We start from the raw sequence: 23,681 nt of genomic DNA on the forward strand, positions 1-23,681 counted from the left end.
TCCTGTTATAATGTCATTCACTTGGCTGCTAGAATTGTGGGTTTTGTGGCTGCAGTTGTGTTATACATCACATTACTTACCATATGTAGTCCCCATGCTGCTGCTTATTACCCATGGGAATTGGATTAAGATTTTTGCCTTGTTGTATTATGTAACACTAATCTATGGCATGATAAAATCGTCGGTCCTGGGAGTAGTGGGGCATTTGTATTCAGCGTGGTCATCGTCTGTGTACACTGGGGGGCACCTAGTGGAATGGGTTAGTAACTACACCCTCCACCTTTTCTCCTCGGAAAGCCCACCCAAGGGGAGATACCTTCTTCCATCTTGCCTGTCTCCAGACTACTTGCAAGTATACTTGAGAATGCTGAGAACTCTGAATATCCATGGAATGCTCATTTTAACGTTGTTGTCTTGCTTCTGGAAGCTGTAGTGTTCCTGAATGTGGTTCAGGTTCTGTTTCGGGTTAAGCAGCTGTTTCTGAATACTATCCAGAGGTCTACCCCAGGGTTGGAGAGTTATGAGTGGCTGGGAGTGTGGGGTAACATGGGCAAGTACCTAGGACAGTGGGGACCTCCAATGTTTTGGAACTTCACTCCTGAACAAGTGCGGGATCCTGAGAAACTAGTAAAATATTTAGAAAAGGTGTGCTGTCATCCTGACACCTCAAGAGAGACACAGATCATTGCAACATGCTGGGGCCTGGCCTATGCCTACCGAACCCTGCTTGCCACCATGCAGTATCCTCAAAAGGAAGACGTCTCTGCATCTGCGAGCAAAACAACCGGCACTGCAACCACTCTGACATCCCCACCAGGCACTGCAGCCACTCCAACTCAGGCAACAGACACTGCAGCCAATCCGACCCCTACGATAAGTAGTGCGGGTGAACTGGAGAATCAATCCATGACAGTGTCAGTTGCTCCCATACAGAAGAAGAAATACACTAAAAAATCCCCTCGCATTGTAAAAGATGATGGTGAACCAGGGCCCTCACAAGAACAGGAGGAGGAGGCAGAGCCGGTGGTAATCACCCGATCCCTATCCCTGAGTGAACTACGAGACATGCGAAAGGATTTCAGCCACCATCCAGGTGAACACCTCCTTACCTGGCTGCTCCGATGCTGGGATAGAGGGGCCAACAGTGTGGAATTAGAAGGTAGAGAAGCCAGGCAACTGGGATCCCTGTCCAGGGACGCAGGCATTGACAAGATGATTGGAAGAAAGACACAAACGCTCAGCCTTTGGAGACGACTACTGTCAGGCATGAGGGACAGATATCTCTTCAAGGAAGAACTTACGTGTCATCCAAGTAAGGGAACTTCCATGGAGAGAGGCATCCAATACCTGAGGGTGTACAGGAGATGGTTTATTATGATCCAGACGATGCGCGGCTACCCACAGACCCAGATGAAGTCACATGCAGCCGGCCCATGTGGCGGAAGTTCATACGGAGTGCTCCATCTTCACATTCGAATGCACTAGCAGTATTTGACTGGAGAGATGAAGAGGGACCAACTACGGATGACTTGGCTCGCCGACTCCGGCACTATGAAGAAAGTCTCTCTTCTTCCATCATCACGGCTGTGGAGAAACTATCACAAGAAGTCTGACAACTCAAGGAGGACATGTCCTACTCTCCACCTCCACAGACTAAGGTCTCGGCTATCAGGAGCAAACGACTCCCTACTCAAGCAAGACAGTATACACCACAGAGGAACCTATGGTATTACCTGCGCGACCATGGAGAAGATATGAGGAAATGGGACGGGAAACCCACCTACGTTCTAAGGGAGCGGGTCCGAGAGTTGGAAGGAAGAATGGCTACAAATCAAGGTTCTTCCAGGAAAAGTGCTGCTCCAGTCTCCGCTAATCAGTTACCCAAACTGCGTAGAAGAGTTGACTTTGCTCCTGATCCTATGAGGAGAACTTCTGAGTCGTACTTACAAGAAGTGAGTAACCAGGATGAGACCAAGGTTTGCACAGACCGCACTAACCCCTTCACCAACAATGGATACTATGAGCAGCATTACAGAGGCCCTGCCTCCAGCCAGGTGGAGGAGAGGGACAATTGTGTTTACTGGACTATGTGGATTCGATGGCCTGGCACATCGGATCCCCAGGAGTATAAGGCTTTGGTAGACACTGGTGCCCAGTGCACCCTGATGCCGTCGAATTTCCAAGGAACAGAGGCTATCTGTATCTCAGGAGTGACAGGGGGGTCTCAGCAGCTGACTGTGGTGGAGGCTGAGGTGAACCTAACTGGAAATGAGTGGCAAAAGCACCCTGTTGTGACTGGCCTGGAAGCTCCCTGTATTCTTGGAATATCTCTGGAGAGGGTATTTTAAGGACACAAAAGGGTACCAGTGGGCTTTCAGTATAGCTGTCTTGGAGACAGAAGAAATCAAACAGCTGTCCACTCTGCCTGGGCTCTCAGAGGATCCTTCTGCTGTGGGACGACTGAAGGTTGAAGAACAACAGGTGCCGATCGCTACCACAACTGTGCACCGATGGCAATATCGCACCAACAGAGACTCTGTAGTTCCCATCCACCAACTGATTCATCAACTAGAGAGCCAAGGGGTGATCAGCAAGATTCGCTCACCCTTCAACAGCCCCATATGGCCAGTGCGGAAGTCTAATGGAGAGTGGAGACTGACAGTGGACTATCAGGGCCTGAATGAAGTCACACCACTGCTAAGTGCTGTTGTGCCAGACATGCTGCAGCTTCAGTATGAATTGGAGTCAAAGGCAGCCAAGTGGTACACCACCATTGATATCGCCAATGCCTTTTTCTTCATCCCTCTGGCAGCAGAATGCAGGCCACAGTTTGCTTTCACCTGGAGGGGTGTCCAATACACCTGGAACAGACTGCCCCAGGGGTAGAAACACAGTCCCACTATTTGCCATGGACTGATCCACACTGCTCTGGAACAGGGTGAAGCTCCAGAACACTTACAATACATTGATGAAATCATTGTATGGGGGAATACAGCAGAAGTTTTAGAGAAGGGAGAGAAAATAGTTAAAATTATATTGAGAGTTGGCTTCACCATAAAACGGGGTAAAGTCAAGGGCCCTGCAAAGGAGATTCAATTTTTAGGAATCAAATGGCAAGATGGACGTCATCAGATTCCGATGGATGTGATTAATAAAATAATGGCTATGTCTCCACCAACCAGCAGAAAGGAAGCACAAGCTTTCTTAGGTGTGATAGGCTTCTGGAGAATGCATATGCCAAATTACAGTCAGATCGTAAGCCCTCTTTATCAAGTGACCCGGAAGAGAAATGACTTTTTATGGGGCCCTGAACAAAAGCAAGCTTTTAAACAAATTAAACAAGAAATCATTCATCCTGTAGCCCTTGGGCCAGTTCGGGCAGGACATGATGTTAAACATGTGCTCTACACTGCAGCCGGGGAGAATGGCCCTACCTGGAGTCTTTGGCAGAGGGCACCAGGGGAGACCCGGGGTCGACCCTTGGGATTCTGGAGTTGAGGATATAGAGGATCTGAAGCCCGTTATACTCCAACTGAAAAAAGAGATACTGGCAGCACACGAAGGGGTCCGAGCTTCTTCAGAAGTGATTGGTACAGAAGCACAGCTCCTCTTGGCACCCCGACTGCCAGTACTGGGCTGGATGTTCAAAGGGAAGATCCCCTCAACACATCATGCAACTGATGCTACGTGGAGTAAGTGGGACGCGCTCATCACACAGCGGGCTCGAATAGGAAATGCCAACCGCCCAGGAATACTAGAAGTAATTACAAATTGGCCAGAGAACAAAGACTTTGGAATGTCACCAGAGGAAGAGGTGACCTGAGCTGAGGAGGCACCACCATATAATGAACTACCGGATAATGAGAAGCGATATGCCTTATTTACCGATGGGTCCTGTCGCATTGTAGGGAAACATCGGAAGTGGAAGGCTGCTGTGTGGAGCCCCACACGTCGGGTCGCAGAAGCTGCTGAAGGAGAAGGCGAATCCAGTCAATTTGCAGAGGTGAAAGCCATCCAGCTGGCCTCAAATATCGCTGAGCGAGAAAAATGGCCAGTCCTTTACCTCTACACTGATTCATGGATGGTGGCAAATGTCCTGTGGGGGTGGTTGCGGCAGTGGAAACAGAGTGGTTGGCAGCGTAGAGGCAAACCCATCTGGGCTGCTGATTTGTGGCAAGATATTGCTGTTCGAATAGAGAACTTGGTTGTGAAAGTACACCACGTAGATGCTCATATACCCAAAAATCGAGCAACGGAAGAACATCAAAACCATCAGGTGGACCAAGCTGCAAAGATTAAGGTGGCCCAAGTAGATCTGGACTGGCAGCATAAGGGCGAAAAATTTATGGCTCGTTGGGCCCATGACTCCTCAGGCCATCAAGGAAGAGACGCAACATATAGATGGGCTCGTGACCGAGGGGTGGACCTAACTATGGACATTATATCACAGGTTATCCATGAATGTGAGACGTGCTGCAATCAGGCAGGCCAAGCGGTTAAAACCTCTTTGGTATGGAGGGAGATGGTTAAAGTATAGATATGGGGAGGCCTGGCAAATTGATTACATTACGCTCCCACAAACTCGGCATGGTAAGCGTTATGTGCTCACAATGGTAGAAGCAACTACTAGATGGCTGGAAACATGCTGTGCCCCATGCCACTGCTCGGAACACTAATCTGGGCCTTGAAAAACAAGTCCTGTGGCGGCATGGTACCCCAGATAGAATTGAGTCAGATAATGGTACTCATTTTCGAAATAATCTTATAAACACCTGGGCAAAAGAACATGGCATTGAGTGGATATATGTCGTGGTTTAGGCCTGATTGACAGCCAACCACAATGCAGCACCTCTCTCTCCCTTCCCCTCCGGCAATGAGAAGGGACAGAGAGCCAGGCTTGGGGTCCAAGATAGGACTGGGATGGGGGAAAATCCCCCTTTTATGATCATGAGCAAAAGGCAGACTCGTTAGGGGAAGGAAAAAAAGAACATACATTTATTACAGACACTAACAACACATACCAGAGTAGGACAGTGAGAAGCATTGCCACATCTTGAGAACACCTTCCCCCAACCCCTCCCTTCTTCCCGGGCTCAGTTCTGCTCCCGATATCTCTACCTCCTCCCCCAGTGGCGCAGGGGCAGGGAATGGGGGGTGCAGTCAGTGCTGCCACTTCCTTCATCTTCGGTGAGGGGAGTGTCCAAAACTTATTACCCCCTGCTCCATCATGGTCCCCCTCTCACAGGAGACAGTCCTCCACAAACTTTCTCTGACTTGAATTCCTCCCATGGGCTGCAGCGTTCCCCACACTGCTCCGTCATGGGTCACTAACTTCCTCCGACTGGATTCTCTCCCACGGCTGCAGCCCTTCCCAAGCTGCTCCGGCGTGGGACTCCCCCGCATGCTGCAATCCTCCCAGCACTGAATTACAGCAGCGGGGCTACCTTTTTCCATGAGACCCCGGCCTTCTTCGGGCACAGAACCTTGATCAGCCGAGCAGGAACGACAGGCTGTAAATCAATGTCTGCTCCACCGTAGATCTTCATGGGTGGCAGGGGGGGCCGCCCTGCCGTCTCACCACAGGATACAGGAGGGTCTCTGCTCTGGCACACCTCCCCCCTCCTTTCTTCCTCCGTTCCTCCACTGACCTTGGTGTTCATGCAGCTGCAGCAACTCCTCCTCACAAGTCCCACTGCCCGTCACCACGTCCCTTCTTAAATACGTTATCGCAGAGGCACAGCCGATTGGCTCAATTTCCCAAACAGGAGTGGAGCTGACGTGGAGCTGGGGGAGCTTCGAGAAGCTTCTCACAGGGGGCCGCCCCGATAGCCCCCTCCCCTGCCACCAAAAACTCCACCACTCACTCAACCCAGGACATTCCACCCCTCGCCTCTGCGAATCACGTATTTAAGAATTAAGAGATCCAACATTCAGTACAGAAAACAGTATACACATCAACATCAGAACAAAGAGTAGGCAAAACCAGACTGAAAGGAACTTCCCCACACCCATAGACTGACAGAATACTGAGACAGAATACTGAGATATAAGAAATAATCTTATAAACACCTGGGCAAAAGAACATGGCATTGAGTGGATATATCATATCCCCTATCATGCCCCAGCCTTCAGGAAAATTGAGTGGTATAATGGGATACTAAAGACCATGCTGAGAGCAATGGGAGGCGGAACTTTTAAGCATTGGGACACACATTTAGCAAAAGCCACCTGGTTAGTCAATACTAGAGGATCTGCCAACCAGGCTGGCCCTGCACAGTCAAACATTCTGCATATTGTAGATGGAGACAGAGTCCCGGTAGTGCACCCTAAAAACATGCTGGGGAAGACCGTCTGGGTTATTCCTACATCAGGTAAAGGTAAGCCCATACGTGGGATTACCTTTGCCCAGGGACCCGGGTGCACTTGGTGGGTAATGCAGAAGGACAGGGAATTCCGATGTGTGCCTCAAGGAGACTTAATGTTAGGTGAAAATAGCCAATAAGCTGTATTAGATTAGTCACCACACCACTCTACCAGTGCTTTGTTATGGCAAACATGAACTTGGATGAAGTTATGACTGGTTTCAGCAACTGATGCCCAGCGACTGCTGCAGACTGTGAATACAGACAGCATCAGATGCATCAGCTCCAGCTGCAACAGAGACTGCATGCCATCCTCCTGCCAGGTCCAAGGATACCTCTGCCCTACTGCCTGAGCATTGCTCCTCCTGCCTGAAGGGACTGTTATGACAGATGGAACCTGAAGCTATGGACCAAATGAATTCATGATACATCCTGCAGTGAAGGCCCTCGGACTGAGGGAATGATATCTGTGTGCTAGTAATTAATTAGAATGTAATAAAAATATGGAATGTGAGCATAATGTAAACGGTATGGAATAAGGGGTGAATACTGTCCTGGTTTGGGCTGGAATAGAGTTCCTGTTTGTTTGGTAGCTGGAGGAGTGCTGCAGCACAGAGACCCGGAGGCTTTCAAGGTCTGAGAGCCCTTGCCTGTGTGCGGGGGTGGGGGAGAACAGCTGGAGTGCTGGGCCCGGATTGGCCGATATTCCGTGTCATGTGACATTGTGCTCACTATATAAAGGAAGGCGTGAGTGGGGAGGGGCTGCCACTTCTGGGGAGTGTTGCTGTGGCACCTTTGTGTTTGGGATTGCCGGCTGGGAGCAGGCGGGGGGTGAGCAGCTGTATGGTACGTTACCCGTTGATACTGCTGTCAGTGTATTATTCTGTTACTGTTATTAAACTGGTTTTATCTCAACCCGCGAGTCACCCTTTGCCCCTCCGATTCCCTCCCCATTCTCAAGTGGGAGGAGGGTGGGTGAGAGACTGCATGGCATTTAGCTGATGAGTAGGCTCAAACGACTACACTTTCCCAAAGACAGAAGGGTGGATGGAGATATTTTTAGTGGGAAGAAGAAAATTCAAGTAAAAGATGTGACAGAAGTAAAACAGCCACTACCAAAACTGCCGAAAAGACCTATAACAGAACTTTATGATGCCTTAGTAAGGGACCTAGAGGATGAGATGAGATGAGATTCCCCACTCTGGGACAAAATTTGTTTGTAAACCTAGCCACAGAAATAGCCAAAGAGTTGAATGTATCTAATTGTTGGGTTTGTTGGGGGCCCCACACCACAGAATGGCCATGGAAAGGGACTAGCCTCAGTGCCTTTGATATAGTCCAGTGGAACTGTACAGTTACTAGCAAAATTGTAAGGCCTGAAGGATGGATACTGAACTTGGTCACGCCAGGACACGAATGCCTAGAATGCTGTGGAAATTCAAAAATTCAGTGGGCAGAACCCTTTGTATACGGATTCTCGTAACCAAGACCAATGGTGGGAACCCCAATCTCCTAAAAAGTGCTGGGCATCTAGAATGGATTCAGATGATTGTATGTTAAACCCTGAATATAAATTATATCAATGCCTCATCACAGAAAGTTACCAAAACCCATTTTCTGGAATTGATGAAATAACTGAATTTTGGGCAAATATAACAGCCACCCCTGAGTGGTTATGGAAAGCATCCGATGGTCTATTTTGGATATGCGGGAAACTGGCATATCTAAAACTCCCTGGCGATTGGGAGGGAAGCTGTACATTGGGAATAATTCAACTTGAGTTCTTCCTTTTACCTCAGACAAAAGGTGGTGAGCTCGGAGTACCTGTGTACGAGGACTTAGGTCGGCAGAAACAATCAATAGATATAGAGGGAAATCAAAAGTGGGGAGATGATGAATGGACTCCTGAACAAATTATTGAAACATATGGACGGGCTACATGAGCCCAGGATGGTAGCTGGGGGTACCGAACTGTTGTCTACATGTTAAATCGGATAATTTGATTACAGGCGGTAATGGAACTAATTTCGAATCAAACTGCAAATGCCCTAGAACTAATAACAAGACCTCAGAAACAAATTAGGGCAGCAGTGTACCAAAACAGACTAGCTCTAGACTATCTTCTAGCAGAAAAGGGAGGGGTCAAATTGCTGCTTGCAGATTGATGACAATGAGGAAGCAGTCTTAGAAATAGTGACAAATATTCTCAAATTGGCCCATGTCCCGGTACAAAAATGGAATTCAATGTTAGACTCAAAGTGATGGGATGATCTATTAGGAACTTCTTGGTGGAAAAAGATTGGATTTTTTTTTCCTTTGTGCTATCGCAGGATTACTATTTTTACCATGTTTAATACCCTGCAATGCAAATAAACCCTGAAATGGCTGCATCAGCTGGTGCCCACAAAGTTATGATACTAAAGACAGAAGATGCCACTAAAAACTCATTAGAAAGAGCCAGGCTTATAGTAGAAGAAAACCAAAGTAATAAGAAAAGAAGAATGAGACTAAGTGTTAGTAAGCTCAAGCGAAATATAGTACTAAAAAAAGAAGGGGACAGATTGTGAGAAGTAACAGTAGAATTTTGCTTTAGCTAAAAGTAATTAAACAATTACTTTTATTGAGTTAGGCTAAAGCTGTTATTAGTGTTGCTACAATAGTTTTGTGAGAATTATAACTGTTAAGCAAGTTTTTTTTTTTGATCACAATTTAAGCATAGGGTTGGGCATTGCAAGGAGTTGGACAAGCAGTGCATGGAGGGGGGAGGAGTGTGTCTGTGGTTGAGTGTCATGTAAAGAGGAATGGAAGCCAGCAGAAAAAGGGTTAAGCGAAGAACTCCCGATGAAGAGGAACCTGGACTTCACACCCTCCACCACCCCAACCCCCCAAAAGGACCACCGAGACCAACTGTAAATGCTAGAGAAGAAGGGGGGTGGGGGGGCGAAGAAACTGAAGAAAAGCAAGTGGACTTGTTGCTTGGCTTAGCTGTGTTGCACTGTTCTTTGTTTGATGTCATGTTTAAATCGAAGGTTACATACAACATTGCAGTTGCCTCCCCAGCTCAGCAGCTGTTTTGTGATAAGAAGTAGTGAGGCAGTGGAAAAGTGCAGGGAGAGACAGCCCTGAAGAACACAAGAAGGAACTGTGCAGGTACAAAAAAAAAAAGGACTGGAACTATAAAAAAGAGGCCCCTGCTGGCGCAGCACGTGCCATTGCGCTCAGCACTGTATTATTTGCTCCACTGACTTTGTTCCCAGTACGACTTTTTTTTATATATACATGGGCTTTTTTCTCACATAAAACAAGACACCCCCAGAGACTTTGTTCACCTTGAGCTGGGGTGAAGGTGTGTAAGTGGGTGAGGAAGATTTGCTTTATCCCTTTAAGCTTCAGCTAAAACACTGCAAGATTTGGAGTAAAAGCACCTAAAATCAAAGTGTGAACAACCAGGAAGGCTCCAGCCACACATTGCCACCTGATTGCCTTAAAAAAAAAGAATTTGGAACCCGATTGATCACTTCAACCTGGAATAGCCCATTTCCTTGTCCAAAAGCTACCGTGTGCCTGGCTGAAGGCAAACACAACCTGCAGAGAGAGCCATCAGAGATCGACCGCAAACTTTCCTTGGTCACACGTCCTTGGAAAACTTCTTTCCTGCCTTGTTTGAAAACCTGCAAGAATCAGAATCTCCCTAATGGGCTGACTGGAACTCCTTGGCTGCAGTAAAACCATCCATCCTCGGTCCCCCCCTTTCACAAGAGCTGGCAGCACAGCCTGGGAGGGGGGAAGGCACGAGTCAGATCACAGGGCCGAGATATGAGCACACGCATCTGCCAAGGGAGGATCCTGCACAGCCACCCCTGTTGCACGAGGATCCCGCTCACGCACGCCCGTTGCACAATGATCTTGCACATGCACCCCTCCGCTGCGCGAGGACCCCGCTCACCCCCCACTGCACGCGACTCCTTGCACGCCCGTCCCCCTCGCACCAGGCACCGTGCGCATGCGCGCACCCCGGCGCCGGGACTACAACTCCCGGCGTGCCCCGCGCGGGCGGCCGGGGGAGCCGCGTGCCGATTGGCTGCAGAGGGGGCGGGGCCGGGGCACGCGGCGGGGCCCGCCCTCTGGCGGCGGCGGAGCAGCGGGAGGGGGAGCTGCGGAGCCCGGGAGTGGGTGTTAGTGGGGGTCTGGGCGGGCTGTGAGCATCTGGGGAGGGGAGGGCGGTGGGGGGGTTGCGGCCCCCCGGGGGGCCCGGGAGCTGGGGATGGGCCCCGGGGCTGTCGGGTAGTGGGGCTGGGGAAAGGCTCGGAGCCCCTTGTGGGGCCGAGGAGTGGGGTGGGGGGGGCTGTGGGCGGCCCCGGGGTTGGGGAGTGGGGCGGTGGGTGATGGGGGGACTGGCGGGGGGGGGCTGGGAGCCGCCGGCAAGGGCTGGGGGAGCCCCGAGCCCGGGGGGGCTGCGAGGCGGGGGGGGTCCCGGCCCTTTCCCTGCCCGCCCCAGCCCGGGGTCCCGGCCGAAGCCCCTCGAGGAGCTGATTTGGCCGCCCCGAGGGACGGCTGGGGGGGCAGCCCCGAGCTGCTCGGCTGGGGCCTCGTTCTTGGGGCAAGAGGCAGCGGGGGCCTGCGCAGCGCTGGGAGTTGGCGCTGAAAATCCCAGCTCGGGGGGGTCGGGGCTGGTTTCCATCCCACAGGACGGCTCCTGCTCCTTGAATTCCAGGCAGCAGACCTGCAGCTTCATCCGGGTTTCTTGGTATTTTGCTTTTCTTCAAACTTCAGTTGCAGAAATTGGGATAGTGGATTTTTGTTTGAACAGTTTTTGGTTGCTGTGATGACAGCAGTGGGCTGTAGAGACGAACCTCAGCAATTCAGTAGTCCCAAACTTTCCCCTTTGTGCCTTTAATTAAGGAATAATTTGAAAACTGATGAAAACTAAATGGTGTTTGGGCAGCGCAGAGTTTTTCTTTCCACGGGTGAAAAGATTTTGGGTTTCTTGGCTTAGCTACTGTCCATGGAGGCAAGGAAGGAGAAACCGAGCAGCGGTGATGTCTCTTCTTCAGATTTAGGACATGCACAAATACACTTAACTAAAAGAAGCCAGTGTTAAATTTTCTTGTTTATTGCTTGCAGGAAGCTAATGGGAATATCCTTAAATCAAAACTGATATGAAACGGAAATGTGTCCAAAACGTCTGCTGTATGTAGTGTCACCCTTAGTGGATTTCAAACCTTTTCATTTCCTGGTGATCAGCTCTAACTGTCTAGAGCAATGCAAATAAGTTGTATTAAGATGGTAGCAACTTGATTCTTTTCTTATATCCACAAATGTTTTTTTAAAAAAGTAGTTGGATTTCTAAGTTAGGTCAAGTTATCTAAAAACCATAAGCAGGATTTTTTTTTTTTTTTTCCCCTCGTTTATATTAATGCTGGGTAAAAGAGTATAAGTGGATTTGGAAAGCTGTAAGCTGAAGGGTGCTTTCCGGTGAGGTTGTTTGGTTTTTTTTTTTTTTTTTGTGAAGTCTTCAGTATTATTTTCTCCCGCAGTATTTCTAGGTTGCAGAACCAGCCTCAAATTTGCTATGGAATTACTTCTCCCATTAGCTTGGCTTCTCCCAAGGATATAGATTGCATCCATACTCAGAAGCTAGCTGAAGCAAGGAAGCCATTTTAGGTATTTGAAGAGGAGGAAGAACTGAATCATCAGTATAACAAAATCGTAAAATTTGTTAACCGCTTGTTTTTTTTTCAGAGAAAACTTAACATGAGTTTCCTTTACAAGCTGGTGGTTCTTGGTGAACTAAATTACTTGGTCAAAGAATGGATTTCAGACTTTAGTGAGAGCAAGGTGAGGGTTTTTTATCTTCTTATCAAAACAGCTGGTGCCTTTTTATTTCTTTTAAAGGCCATACTACTAGGATTTATGCTGAAGTTCAACTTTTAACTTTCTCCTTAAGTATTGAGTAGAGCTGTAGCAACTGCCATTGAAATTAGGTATAAAAGATACTACAGTTCACAATCTTGAAGTCTTTGGGGTACTGAATAAATTTGTGAAGTGGCTCTGTGGGTTGACTTGTAGCAGCTAACAAAGCTGAAACAACATATTGTGGGGTGAGCTAGGTGGGAAATGGGCACTAATCTCGCCCCAAACAGTCTGCAGCACCCAGTGTGGTTTGAAATTATTACAATAGAGTTGCCTTTTGCAGAGATTGTGTTCCTTCATGTGCATCTGCTGCAGGGAAGACTAACAGTAGTCCTTAATATGTGTAAATTAATGAAAGGACTGCTACATTACTTATCTATTTTGTTTGTTTTGTTTTGTTTTTTGAGTTGCAAGCAATCATTTAAGAAAAATAGTAACAATCTATTAGATTAACAACTCAGTATGGGAGTGAGAAGACGCTGTTTATGGAGGCTGTTGTAGTCTTTCTAAAAAAACTGCATGCTACCAAAACTTGTATATAGGTCAATGTGTATCTTCTGTTCTAAAGTAAACACTTTCTCTTCTACCCACAGAATCTTCCCCCTTCAGCAGCAGCAAATGTTGGTGCAAAATGTTTACATTTGGTTCTTACAGTCTTGGAGTGCACCCTCAAGGTAGAACTTTCATTATCTGGTCATAGTTCTGATGTTTGAAAGTGACTTCCAACAATAACAGAAGAAATGGAATCTCTTTGCAGGTGCTGACATAGATGCTGTTTGTGTTGCTCCAAGACATGTAGAAAGATCAGATTTTTTTTCAGTTTTTCATTGAAAAACTAAAACATCAGGAGGAAATAAAAAAAAAAATCTAAGAGCGACTAAGCTCTTTCCATGATAATTGTGCAACTTCTACAGTAAGAATGTTCATGTTAAAGACTCATATTGGTAGTGAACGTCTTACAAGACAAAATTTTAAAATAGATTGTTTCTGAGCGCCTTGTAAAATGCTGCCTTATGCAGTATGGAAATGTTGGAAGTCAAGCTCTTGGTTCCTTTCCCCAGTGACTGTACATCATATAAAAATCTTTGTGGTACACTTCTCCCCTCCCCATGGTTTGAGAATGAGTTGGCTGTATCAAAAAGCAAGGCTGTCCCTGGGAGCCCTGCTTTCATGTCAGGTGCAGTAAGGGGCCTGGACATGCACGCCGGGGGAGGAGGGGGCAGCCTGAAAGCTCAGGAAGGTGACGGTGATGTGGAAAGGCTCCTGTCAGTCCCTTGGCCGTGCTGTTCCTCTGGATAGACTTTAGGAGCTCTCGTTCATTCTCCTCTGGTCACGTTCCTCTCTGGCTCCTCAGCCTGAGCCTTTGCAGACGGGATGCACACTGTCAGCTTTCCAGAAAGTTCACAGGGGCTGTGCTGGGAACATACAGAACTGCTTTGTAAAAGCACCCTCAGCTGCATGTATTTAGTACCTTGCACGTAAAACTGAACTCCTGGGAAGTATTTCTCAGCCTGGTCTTCCTCATGCAGACATTTTGAAATACTTCATGTGCATAGCTACGGAGCCTTTGTTTAGATGACTGTCACCTGAAAACAGACTCCCAGCAGGCTGAGGCACAGTTCTAAAAAGTGGTCTACAAAACTGAAAACGGTGCAATAAGGTAGCTGATAGCATCTCAGGCATGGTAGAAAATCGAAATAGAGAAGACTAGTGTGCACTGTCAAATGTGGACAGAATTTGTTAGATTTCTCAGGATGTTAACCAGCAGTAAGACAACTACAGAAATCTCTTTTCTTCATCTCTGCCAGGGTAAGTACCTTACAACTGCCGATCCTGGTGGCTCACTGTGCGCTGTTTGTTCCTTACAATACATGATCAGCCTCTGAATCTCTTGGCTAAGTAACTTTTTAAAGCCAGTATTAGTGCTATAGTGCTTGCAGCTTACTACCAATTTTTTTGGTTTGGAAGCAACTCGGTCTTTATCCTGAATAGTTTAGCAGTGTAAATTCTGTATTTTATCATAGTTTAGGAAAAAGATTAAAGTAGCAGGAAATATTTTCTTACACAGTGATCCTCTCCTTTACAGGCAGTTGAAGATACATGTGTACCAGTTGTCAGGTTTGAGTTTGGCACTGAGGTAAGAATTTTGCTTTTTTTAAGTCAGAAGTTCTTCCTTTGGAATTGGTTAACTTTTCCAGGGACTTGTGACCTTGTTGTTTTACAAGGTTATTGGTACCTTACAGTGTATTTAGGAAACTGTAATTAAGCAGCCTGACCACAACCTATCCCAGGAGAAGGCACGGCAGTAAAATGGGAGCCGATAGGAAAATAAGCCCCTAGGAAGCCTGGCGGGCACAGGAACATCAGGGACACGTCTTTCTAAGCCTGTGCTGCAGGCCAGGGCAGCCCACTGGAACAGCAGTTATGTCACAGGGATTGTGCAGCATGGGAGTAGAGGCAGTGTCCTTGCCAACCCTTCTGAGCTCTGACAAACTGGATTTGTACAGAGGGATGGATATAGTGTAGTTCACCGTATGGATCATGTGAGCAGACTAAATGTTTTGCTTCAAATCAAAAATGAAGTGGTCATGAGACAAGCAATCTGGAAGAAGAAAAGTGAAAGCCCCCATTTGACTCCTGCCCAGGTTTGTTAGCTGCAGGAATCCTTGTATCTTGACTGCATCTTACCCCGTGATCGCAGACCTGCATGCTGTAGTACCTCAGCAAGTTACTGCTTGATGTCACTATCGTGAAGACCTTCAGTGACCTTCTTGTGGCCTCTCTCTGGTACAGACATTCACAGAATAATTTTCTTGCCTCAGACTATACTATAGACCATATGCTTCAGGATCAAAAGGGCTTACTGCAGAAAGAAAATGCTCTCTCGTTTGCTGAAGTTTAGTTGAGGTGACTGAACTTGCATCTTAATTCTATGATTTATGTTCCTGTTTAATGGTAATTTGAAGTTTAGAGTAATCTTTTCAACTTAAAAACCCCTTCCTTTCCCTAGCTTAAAAAGGGGGGATACAGTGATGGTTTTGTAAATAAAATATGGAACTTCTAGCAATTCTCTTGAGTTTTCTGGGAAGTAAATCTCTCAGGACATGTATCTGTAGTCACATAGTTCTAAATACAAATGTTAACCCCTCTTTGTAGACTTGACTAGCTTTTCCCCCACTGGTGTGCTGTTTGCAAACGGTGCAGCATTCTAACTCAGTTGGCACTTTTTTCCCTCTTAAGATGGATCTCACGTTTGCCAGACCGTCTGTGCAAACTGTTTCTGATAATCTTAATCTCGGAGATAACTCACATCTGAGAAGCCTGGATATGAGATTTATGCGAAGCTTAAATGGGAAGCATATTTACACATCTTTAAAAATAAAGTGTTACTGAACTTGGTATAGAATGTACATTGCACAACCCATCGGTTTCTGTACAAGTTGCAGAAATTGATCTCCTGGATACTTGAGATCTGAGGAGGTGGCGAGTGGGCTTAAATTTAGATGTTTCAAGGAGTTGTGTGTTTAGATAGACCTGTATCTCATGTTTCTTTGATTGGGCTATGTGCATTGTTCCAGTCGCCATAGAAACTGCTTCAGATGAATATGTGGAGCATTTGCTAGAGAAGAATGTGTAGTAGTTCATAAAAAAAAAAAAAGAAAAGGTATTTAAATTACCTGAAGCCTAACTTGCTCACTGTTTAACACTGACTGGTTTAATTGTTTCTGGCTGTTGAAAGAAACTTAGCTTTCAGAATCCTCTAGAAAGGCCTTATTAAAAATTGTAGTCTGTAAACTATGAAAAAGCTGCTGACGGCACCAGTTACCTGGAGTGATACTGAATGTTGCGTGTAATCTGTAATTTTTAAGGTAGTACAAAGCAAGTAATCCAAACTTGTTTTCATAGATTTGAACGATGAACTGTGAGCTATTGATCCAGCATAGCATAAAACTCACCTGTACCTGTTACTAGCAACTTTTTTCTTAGAGGCTACAGAGCTACTGGTGAAATAACAGCATCTAGAGCCAACTGAGGAGAACTTCCGGCTCACACTCCGTGCAATTAAACTGTGGGCAAAATGTGAGTAAAGGGATTGTTCGTGAACTGTAAACTTTTCAGAGGCACCTCATGCTGAAAAAATAAGACAATTAGAAGTACTTCAACTTTGGATAGCTGTTTAAATGACGGCTTTTAAACTAGAACCTGTTCTTTAGTTTAGATTCACGGTCTGTCCATGGGGTGGATTCAATGTGTTTTTTAATGGGGGTAGAGTGGGGTGAAGAGGGGAGTGCCTACAAGACAAGGTGCTGCATTGCTTATCAGGAACCTGACTAGAGATGGTAAAAAAGCCAAGTTAAGTATAAAAGCTTGATACGTAAGGAAGAAGAAAATACTGTTTGTGCATGTGGCTAGAGCAAGTGCTAGAAGAACGCTAGAATTTTTTGTAAGGGAAGTTAGAGTAAAGCAGTAGCTGTAGCCGTGTAGGCAAATTTCAGAGTAGCAGTATTTTGGGAAGTGGTGTGGTCGTGGTTCTTCTCATCACTGTTAAGGACCAACAATTTTGGCCTCATTGCACTGCAAAAATAACTGACTTGGAGTCTGAAGTGTACTGAGTATTCTACAGATTGTGAAGTTGGTGCTGTAAATTTGAAGGAAGGTCCTTGGGTATTGAAGGACTGCAGGCTAACGACACGTACCCATTCTAGGGCACGGCATTTACTGCAGCGTGCTGGGATTTCTTGGTGGGGTTTCCTGGGCAGTGCTAGTAGCAAGAACATGTCAACTCGATCCAAATGCCAAGAAAGGCAAAGCCAAGAGGAGAACATTAATTGCATTCCCTGAAGGGGAGGTGCAAACTGAAGGAGGGCAACTCATCGGCCCCTGTCAGAGTTTCAACACTTGAGATAAACAGAAAATATAAAATTGTAGGAAGTTAACAGTGGCCAAGAAGCAGATTATAAAACCACCTGATCCAAATCTCAGAAAGACTTTCAATATTGATTTATGTGAATATTAGAGCAAGGCTGAAAATTAAGTGGTTGCTTCTGCTTGCCAGGTCATAAGATAACTTAAATGGGCTAAACAGTAATGAGAAAATGCTAAAGGCAACAGCGAAGTTTACTGGTTTCCTCCACTGGACCAACTGTGCAGTGAACCAACTTAACAGAGCCAGTCTACGAATGTCACTGAAGTTGCTTAAAAAAAAAAAAAAAAAAGTCCTTATCCTGGAATGTAAAGGCAGCACCTTGGCTCCCATGCAGAGTGTCAGAGATGGCCCAGTAGGGTCATGTCCTGACATTCCAGGTCAGAAAAAGAAGGTGCTGGATGTGTTTGTGGGGTTGGTTTGACGTATCTTTTCTGTTTTCCAGTAACCTGGGGAAGGACGCGTTATGCGGTAGCACCGGTGCTACTTTAGCCCTGAGGTTCAAAAAGGTGCTGCACATCAGTGCAACTCCCTGAGTTGCCTTCATCACCAAATAAAACAGAGTTGCTTTCTCCAGGGTGGTGGAAACAGGAGCTCACAAGTGGATTCTAGCTACACCTCAGGGTAGTAGTTAGTACATGCTTAACTTTAAATGTATGCTTAAAGCCCACCAACTGGCTATTAAAGGTCACATGAACCCCAGAGATCTAATAAAAAAAAAAAATCAAACCCATGACAATATCCCCAGAAAACACTACACCCCGTTTTCCACTCCTGAAGGACATGTTGGGGTCCCTACCTCACCTGGGAGCCGGAGCATTTGTCCCCTCCTGCCCTGGGGCTGCCAAAGCAGCGGCGCAGCGAGGAGGGCAGCTCCCACTCGGGCTGGCCGTGCCCACAGAACCAGAACACTACACAGAACAACCCACAAGACATCAAGTGTCCAAGCAAAAAGGCCCGGTGTGCCAAAAGAAATAAAAGATTGAAAGATGAAGCAGTTGGACAGGAATGCTCTGCAGTGAGCAACTCCATGATGTCTGGCACTCCTCTGCAGGAACAATTCTACATGGCACTTTCACCAGACACAGGGACACTCAAGGGACTATTGAAGCCCTATTTAAGATACGCAAAATGCAGTGACTTTTACTTTACATTAATGAGAATAGCGTCACAGGATCATGGTTGTGTACTTCAACAGCAGTATCTTAGCATAATTTAAATGTGTGGCAGGACTTTCGTGTGAGCTTTTCAAGGGTGTTCCAGGGCAGTCATGGAACTCTGCAGATGCCCCATAGAAACCTCTGTCTGGGATAGTAGAGGTGTGAAAAAAGATAGCAGGGGGAATGTATAGTAAACAAGGGGAGCCTTACCTACAACTAAATAGATCTAATGCTACTCCAAGAGTCCTATTCGTTTAAATACACGATGTTGGAATACCATGACAATGATGACACGTCACCATTCAGCCCTGGCACTGAAGGACACTGAGCATCTTTCAGATCAGGGAAGCAAGCGGGGATAGAGAAAGGCCGCTGACAGCAGGAGCTTAGTGCCCCTTGGATCACAACATCTTTACTGGTGCTGTGTAAAAGGGAGTATTCTATTGGCTTTGCAAAAAAATATTTTGGGGCGCTTTTATTAAAATCATGATTCTTGAGGGGTTTATAAATTCATGCTTTTATTGGCATGAGATTGAAGCCTGACATTAATGTTTTCAGGCCAAAGTTGTTAAATGCTTTCTGCAGAGCATGCAGGGTTTTTCAGTGGTTTTTTTTTTTTTTTTTTTTGTTCTCCCCACTATTCTGCAGCATTAAAATTACCCACAGAGTTATATTGCTCTTCTCACATTAAAGATGTAAGTATTTGCTTGCCCTGAGTTGCACGAAGAATATAAAAAGTATACAATTGCATAGTGATTAATATACATCAATGAGACAGAATTTCTTTGGCAGTTATTTCTTGCACAGTAGGCCAGGTGACCATTTAAGCCCCAATGTCTTCACCAGTTGCTCTGTCCTACTGTAACAACATCACTTTTTAAATATTTAATGATTTGCTTTAATAAAGAACTGTGAATAATTATTTTACCTTAACCTTGATTTCTCCCTGCTTTTCAGAGACGTTTTTTCTCCTGCATTTCAAAATACTACATTGTTTCTTGCCTGCTGCCACACTGTCCTGGTTTCAGATGGGTTAGAGCTAATTTTTTTCTTCTTCATAGCTAGAATAGTACTGGATTTGGGATTTAGTGTGGGATTTGGTATGAGAAGAATGTTGATAATATACTGATGATTTTAGTTGTTGCTAAGAAAGCCAGGACTTTTCAACTCCCCGTGTCCTGCCCGTGCACAGGTGCACACGAAGCTGGGGGGAGCACGGCCAGAGCACTGGACCCAAACTGGCCAAGGGAATATTCCGTATCAGGCAGCGTCATGCACAGTGGGTTGCGGGGGGTGACCAGGAAGCCCTCGCTCTCACTTACAGAATTGCAGTCTTGAGTTCTTCTCCTCTCTGGGATTGCTGGCTGGGGCCAGGCTGGTCATCGGTCAGCTGATGGGGAGCAATCACACGGCATCACTCACCCCTGTTTTCTATTATTATTGCTATTACTATTTTATTTCAATTATGAAATTGTTTTTATCTCAACCTACGTGTCTCCTTACCTTTTCCCCGCCGATTCTCTCCCCCATTCCCCAGGGAGGGGGAGGGTGGGTGAGCGGCTGCGTGGTGTTGGGCTGCCAGCCGGGTTTAAACTGACACACACACAGAAAACACCCACCTTCAGAAAGATCATGATCTCATATTTCAGAGTTTTACAGAATCGTTTAGATAATTTGCTGAAGACTCTCTTGTCAAAGAGAAACATCCCCCCACTCTTCTTTACTTTGGGAGAAAGAATGGAACACAGCATGAAAAAATAAGGAAAACGGATCTTCTCAAAAATGTTAATTAACATTTGTATGTAAATAAAACTATGAGTCTGTCTTTGAGTCATTTGCAAGAGCTCTATTATCAGAGTTAGTGTTAGTTTTCTTATAGACAGACGACAATATGGGTTGCGGATCAATGATGGTTCTTTATTATTATACTACCCTTTTTCACACACCTTTTATAACCCTTAAGGCAAGCCAGCGCAGTTAGATCACAGCCTATTGGCAGTTGCTTAACTGACTTAGTTTCTGTTGGCCTTTTCCTTAACAACCTCCTGTAACTCAGGCCTATGACCTAAAAATCTACAGTTGCGATTTCGTGTGTGACAGTTGCAGTTTCTCATGCTTTCCTATGGTTAGTCTAGCAAGCACTGTACAATTAGCTTTTGTTCCTCTTCCAGGGTTACTCAGAACGAGCTGGGCATGTTGCACTACTAAGGATACTTTTTTATCTGTTCAAGGGTGAGAACCCAGTCAGGATCCACATTCTAGTCCCCTTCTGGGTCCCCCTCCCAAATGTCGACCCCCATAATTCCCCCTTTTTTCTCTTGCACCATAAAAGCCCCATGTACCATCTTCTGCAGGGCCCATTGCAAACATGATAGCACACACAGTATTACGCACAAGATGATGAAAATCACAACAAAAATCAACAATCCCATTTTTAACAATCCTTTAAGGCACCCACTCATTGACAGTCCATTTAGCCAGTTCTCAATGCCAAAAAGCCTGGTATCCTCTGTGATCTTCTTGGTCAGTTGCTGTAGATCCTGAATCTTCTTGTGAAGGGATTCTGAGTGGTTCTCTAGACAACAAACGCCATCAAAATCTTCACATCCATGTCCTTGTGCTACTGGCAAAAAAAATCAGTAGCAGCACGATTTTGTAATGTACCATGTCTAATGATATCTACATCTGTGGTTAATGCTGATAAAATTTCAGAGGTGTATTAGCTGACTTTACTATCCAGCAAGCAATATAATTTATTGTTGTCAGTGCTTTAGCAGCTGCTATGTGCAGAGGGAAGAGAGAAGAAAGGAAACGTTCAGCCCTGTTCCACAATCTAATGTTATCCTGACAATCATCATCTACAGTTATAGCCCTCTTGCTCTTTTCTCCGAGTGGATCAATGTGAGTGCTGTTGCTTCCTTTGCCTGGGAATACACACACTTGCCAGAGGCAGTAAAAGTGCTGTTAGACTGGCGGCGAGAACCTTGAACTGGTAGGGTTAGCTCGTACGCTGGTTGTGGTGCAGCGTTGTCCCCTGTAAATTATTGCAGTGCACTAAGCACTCAGCGGCTCTCTGCTTGCTTTACCGGGGAACACACACACTTGCCAGAGGCAACACAAGCACTCTAATTCTCATGGCGAGATGTTCTTACAGCTAGGGCTAGCAAGCACGGTGGTTGCTGTGCAGAGTTCTCCCGTCTAAACAACAACAGTACACTGAGCATTTCACAGCTCTCTGCTTCCTTTGACTGGGAATACACACACTTGACAGAGGCAGCACAAAAGTTCTTAGTCTGACAGCGAAAACGTTGCACTGATAGGGTTAGCACATATGTTGGTTGGCGTGCAGCATTCTCCCCTTTAAATTACTACAGTGCACTAAGCAGTCTGGACCACGCTGCTTGCTATGCCTGAGAACACACAAACGCTAGCCATTATCTACACACAAACACTACCCAAATATCTGTGAGAAATTTTCTCTGTGAGCCTAAAAGCGCTTGTTGTGGCTCTGATGAATGTTTGTGTCTTCCCAGTGAAAGGAATGAGATAGACAGGGATTGCTATGTGCAGCATGGTATTTTGGAGGAAACAGTGCTGTACAGCGACGATCGTCCATGTAGGTGCTTTCTGTGAGAAGTTTCACTTTGGGGCTAAAAGTGCTATTCTGGCTCTGCTGAAGATTTGTGTGTTCCCAGTGAAAGGAAGCAGCTAGACAGGGATTGCTATGTGCAGCATGGTAGTTTGGAGGAAACAGCGCTGTCCAGCGACCTTCTCCTACCTTGGTGTTCCCTCCGTTGTTTCTCAATATGTTTGTTCTCTCCACCTTTACCAGTCTGGTGTTTGCTGCCATTTCCTGAAGAAGTTTTCACAGGGGCATGACCAGATTTGCTGATGGGCTTCTCAGTGTCCTGTGCTGAGTCTATTGTGGAGCTGGAAACAGCTCTGTCTGGCACAGGGCAATCCCTGGCCTCCTCCCACAGAGGCCACCCTTGCAGCCCCTCCAGCCACCAACCCCTTGTCACGTACACCCCCCCACAGTCATCCACTGTGGGAAGTGGAGGTTCAAAAGGCTTCTTGAGGTTTTTTTCTGTTGAACTATGAACCTTTATTATTATATGTTGGCAATAAAGAAACAACTTCCTGTGACAGAAAGACTAGAGCTGAAAAAACCCCGGTGGCTGATAGGACACACGTCAGTGTTGGGGACATAGTCATCAAGATTGGCCATATAGTGTGTGACCTCACTGAGCTTGCTTTTCCTACATGCTTTGTCAGACTCCATCAGGGCACACCCAGGGCCAATATAAATTGGAGAATGTAGATATTCCTTGATCTAGAAGATGAAAACTGAAGAAAATTGTAAAAACAAGATTAAAAAAAACAACAACAAAAAAAAAAAAAACCCAAACCAAATAAACAAACCAAACTATTTAATATTAAAATATTAATTTTTTAGGCTACATTCTGGAAAATCCTCTATTTGCAACAGTTGAAGAATTAATAAAAATTATGCACAGAGATGTTGCTTCTTAGAGCACATGGCTGTCTCCACCACAAGCTGTCCTACAGCATCTTGCACCTCTGTTCCACACCAGGCTGGAGGCGTCAACACAACTAACCCACCTCTCTCTCCACTCAGCATCTCCCCTCCTTTACTGACATCTCTCCAACGTTCCTGCCTTTGTTGCTGTAGCAGGTTCCAAGGAGCTCCGTCGCCTGCCCTTCATCAAAGGGTGCATTGCTGAGAGTCAGCTGAAGCTTGTCCAAACCTTGGAATGTTATCCCAGGTGCTCTTCCCGAAGAGCAACCCTGAACAGACAGAAGGTGTAAAACCAACTCCTGGAGGGAGATACTTTGTCTTTCTATAGAGATCTTGCAGTAACAGAGCCTAGCAGAGCAACAGCCTGCCCTTGCTTCCCTTTCTCCAGTGACCATGGTTTTGCTTGGCACAGACATGCTTCCTTGCACCACAGGTCTTCCCCTGACAATAATGCATTTGTGGGGCAGGGAGGCTGGGTCAGCACAGGGACAGGGCTGGCTCTGACAGGGACCATGAAGCAGCTGCCAGGAGGTGACAGCAAGGACAGTTTACAAAGGACAAATTTCTATGTCTTGACTTTACTCTCCTTAGGAAGGAAAAGCTTGCCAGGAGCCAGCGGTTGCAAGGACAGTCAAAAGCAAAAGGAAGAGCTTCAATCGCTCATTAGAGACCAAGGCTGAAGAAGGAACAGGCAGGGCTCCTGCTGAATGGGAAGACTGATTTAATTACAGCAGAGGCAGGTGGGGCTGGGGCACTCAAAGCCCTCTTTGCCTGAGTCTTTT

General features: G+C 46.1%; 1 protein-coding gene across 3 annotated transcripts; it reads left to right on the forward strand.

The window, feature by feature from the left end:
- The first annotated feature begins 10,865 nt into the window (after window positions 1–10,865).
- Window positions 10,866–17,606, forward strand: LOC104365686 (poly(A) polymerase gamma-like). 3 transcript variants are annotated; one of them, XR_006164736.1, is made up of 5 exons: window positions 10,866–11,109; window positions 12,105–12,200; window positions 12,869–12,949; window positions 14,362–14,412; window positions 16,182–17,606. XR_006164736.1 is itself a non-coding variant. In XM_042786328.1 (5 exons), exons 2-5 carry the CDS (start codon window positions 12,117–12,119, stop codon window positions 16,281–16,283), a joined length of 237 nt encoding a protein of 78 aa, XP_042642262.1. In that variant the 5' UTR covers window positions 10,866–11,109; window positions 12,105–12,116; the 3' UTR covers window positions 16,284–17,606. The 3 variants fall into 3 exon arrangements, 2 of the variants coding, with proteins under 2 accessions (XP_042642262.1, XP_042642263.1); XM_042786328.1 differs by having other exon boundaries at window positions 16,263–17,606; XM_042786329.1 differs by lacking the exon at window positions 16,182–17,606 and adding an exon at window positions 14,519–15,141.
- Window positions 17,607–23,681: the final 6,075 nt, after the last annotated feature.

This window comes from Tyto alba, unplaced genomic scaffold (genome assembly GCF_018691265.1).
Source record: "Tyto alba isolate M040663 unplaced genomic scaffold, T.alba_DEE_v4.0 Super-Scaffold_9, whole genome shotgun sequence".
NCBI classification, from domain to species: Eukaryota; Metazoa; Chordata; class Aves; order Strigiformes; family Tytonidae; genus Tyto; species Tyto alba.

What these genes read in the sequence shown, in the direction of transcription:
- LOC104365686 (XM_042786328.1), top strand. Translation starts at nt 12,117, where the DNA reads ATGAGTTTCCTTTACAAGCTGGTGGTTCTTGGTGAACTAAATTACTTG. An exon ending in TCTTGGAGTGCACCCTCAAG is followed by an intron (nt 12,950 to 14,361) that starts GTAGAACTTTCA and finishes TCTCCTTTACAG; the next exon opens with GCAGTTGAAGATACATGTGT. An exon ending in GGTTTGAGTTTGGCACTGAG is followed by an intron (nt 14,413 to 16,262) that starts GTAAGAATTTTG and finishes CTTTTTTCTTAG; the next exon opens with AGGCTACAGAGCTACTGGTG.